The sequence below is a fragment of the Labrus mixtus genome, chromosome 8 (genome assembly GCF_963584025.1).
Source record: "Labrus mixtus chromosome 8, fLabMix1.1, whole genome shotgun sequence".
Lineage (NCBI taxonomy): Eukaryota > Metazoa > Chordata > Actinopteri > Labriformes > Labridae > Labrus > Labrus mixtus.
Genome location: NC_083619.1, coordinates 1,702,501 through 1,705,000, shown reverse-complemented (window position 1 = coordinate 1,705,000; position 2,500 = coordinate 1,702,501). Strand labels below are relative to the sequence as shown.

Genomic DNA, 2,500 nt, shown 5'->3' with positions numbered 1-2,500 from the left:
TGTGTGTGTGTGTGTGTGTGTCTATGTGTGTGTGTGTGTGTGTGTGTGTGTGTGTGTGTGTGTGTGTGTGTGTGTGTGTGTGTGTGAGTGTGTGTGTGTGTGTGTGTGTGTGTGTGTGTGTGTGTGTGTGTGCGTGTGTCTGTTTGTGTGTGTGTGTGTGTGTGTGTGTCTGTGTGTGAATCTATGCCTAAAGGGCGCCTTCAGGCGAAAGCACGAGCAGACCCTTGTTACATCTGAAAAACCAAAGCAGGAAGGATTCATCCCTCTGAGGATCCAAGATGACTGCTGTTGCTTCAGATGTAAATATGTGATTAACTCAGAGAAGGTCTCCTTCATGTCAGGCCTCATAACTTTATTTGATAAGCATTGTATCTAAGTACCCTCAACTGAGCTCATCTGATCAAATGATCTATCCATTTCGCAGCTTTGAATCTCTTCACCTTCTACTCGATTGATCGTAAGATAGATTTAAATAAATATCTCCAATATGGCGACCATCACCACTTAGCTTCAAAACACTTTCTCAATGTGTGAGACTACGCCCATTTTTTCTATATTATTCATGGTTTAAACGTTGGAAATGTAGAAATCAGTGTAATCTTCTGGTGCTTCTGGTGCCAAGATATCCCAGTTTCACTTCACCTCTTTTAATCAGCTTCTACTCTTCTTAGGATTTTCATGAGATTTTATTTGAGAAAACCATTTTCGTACATATCTGGGTAAAGCAAGGCTTGGTGGGCGAGACTCAAAATCCAGCCATAGAGTAGGAAAAACACACTATTTTTCCAAAATAGTGGCATAGCTTTAAAGGTCCAATCAGTGAGATGTATAGTGAGTGAAATGATAAAGGTATCTTACTATCTGATCAGACATTAATGAAACATGCTATGTTGAAGTGCTGGCTTCTCTGACAACAATGCAGCAGCCAGTATGTCCTCCTTCTAACTTTAGATTCTGCTCCTGAATGCTCTGGATTTGTTTGGACCAGAGAAGGTAGACGGTTTTAAGGCGACCCCCCCCCCACCACACACACACACACACACACACACACACACACACACACACACACACACACACACACACACACACACACACACACACACACACACACACACACACACACACACACACACACACACGGCCGTTTTGGACGCCCCTCAGTTTGTCAGATATGAGAGCAGTTATCAGGTCAACAGGTGTTGCAGCGATGGAAGTGGTCAAGAGAAGTGGTTCAGATAGAAGTGATTGTACTCGACCTAAAAAGCCTCTGCATGTTTCTAATAAGCTCCACGAGCAGAAACGTGCTCAAACTAGGATCAATATTGGAGATGCTTTTGAAAAATGGAGAGAGGTTAGAACACAGAAAGGTTTACAGACCCATGCAGAGCTGGATAAACACTGAAGCTGTGTCACTTTGTTGTTGGGTTCAGTATAAATGAATATGGAGGAACAAAGTCATCACGACTGGCTGAAAAGTAACACAAACTTGACATGCCCTTTTTTTAAAGATGAACATTGTCTGGTCACCATATAAACGCCTACGGTCTGAATAAATCCACCATAATGTCTTCATAAGGTGTTTCTCACTGTATGACCTCCAGCTGCTGTCAGACAGTAAACAACGAGTGACGATAAAAATGATCCATGTTTCTGCTGAATGTTAAACATCCTAAAAGTCCTTTAAAAGTTCCATGTGTTGGGAATGTACATACATGTACAAATCTATGTGTTTGTAACTGTTTCTTTCCTTAATTCATTTCCAACATTCATCCCTCTCTCTCTCTCTCTCTCTCTCTCTCTATCTCTTTCTCTCTCTCGCTCTCTCTCTCTGTCTCTCTGGTGAGCATTTTAAATCAGGGTTAAAGTAGGACAGCAGGCTGCCTGCCTCACTAGCAACACATCCAGCTACACACACATCAACACAAATACACATGTATGTCTGTGCACACATGAAAACATACTGACTTTGTTTCTGTGTGTGTGTGTGTGTTTGTGTGTGTCTCTGCAGGGAGTTCGGCTGGAGGGATCCAGAGCTGCCTGAGGTGATCCAGATGTTGCAGCATCAGTTTCCATCAGTCCAGTCTAACGCTGCTGCCTACCTCCAGCACCTCTGCTTCGGAGACAACAAGATCAAATCTGAGGTATTCACACACACACACACACACACACACACACACACACACACACACACACACACACACACACACACACACACACACACACACACACACATACACACACACATGTACACACGCACACACACACACACACACACACACACACACACACACACACACACACACACACAGGAATAATTAAGTTAGAACTTTCAGACACGTGCCTCAAGCCGCGATGTCGATGAAACAAGGCAACTGGGATCGCAAAAAGTTCATGGGTGCAGAGCTGTAGGGAAAGGTTCTTGGAACAGAAAAAATAGCTTAAAAGCCTTGAATGTGGCATTTTGGTAGGCGGAGCCAGAGGCGACCAGAATCAATCAATC

The 2,500-nt window shown here is 43.5% G+C and overlaps 2 protein-coding genes across 8 annotated transcripts in view; one reads left to right on the top strand and one right to left on the bottom strand.

Moving 5' to 3' along the window:
* Positions 1 to 2,500, bottom strand: part of LOC132978590 (neuropilin and tolloid-like protein 1) — a 609,128-nt gene that overhangs the window by 507,131 nt on the left and 99,497 nt on the right. The gene's annotated exons all lie outside the window — the stretch shown is intronic.
* Positions 1 to 2,500, top strand: part of ctnnd2b (catenin (cadherin-associated protein), delta 2b) — a 145,642-nt gene that overhangs the window by 113,165 nt on the left and 29,977 nt on the right. For all 7 annotated transcript variants that reach the window (XM_061043801.1, XM_061043799.1, XM_061043798.1 and 4 more), the window contains one exon: positions 2,009 to 2,141. In XM_061043801.1, coding sequence (XP_060899784.1) covers positions 2,009 to 2,141 — 133 coding nt within the window. The remainder of the gene's footprint in view (positions 1 to 2,008; positions 2,142 to 2,500) is intronic.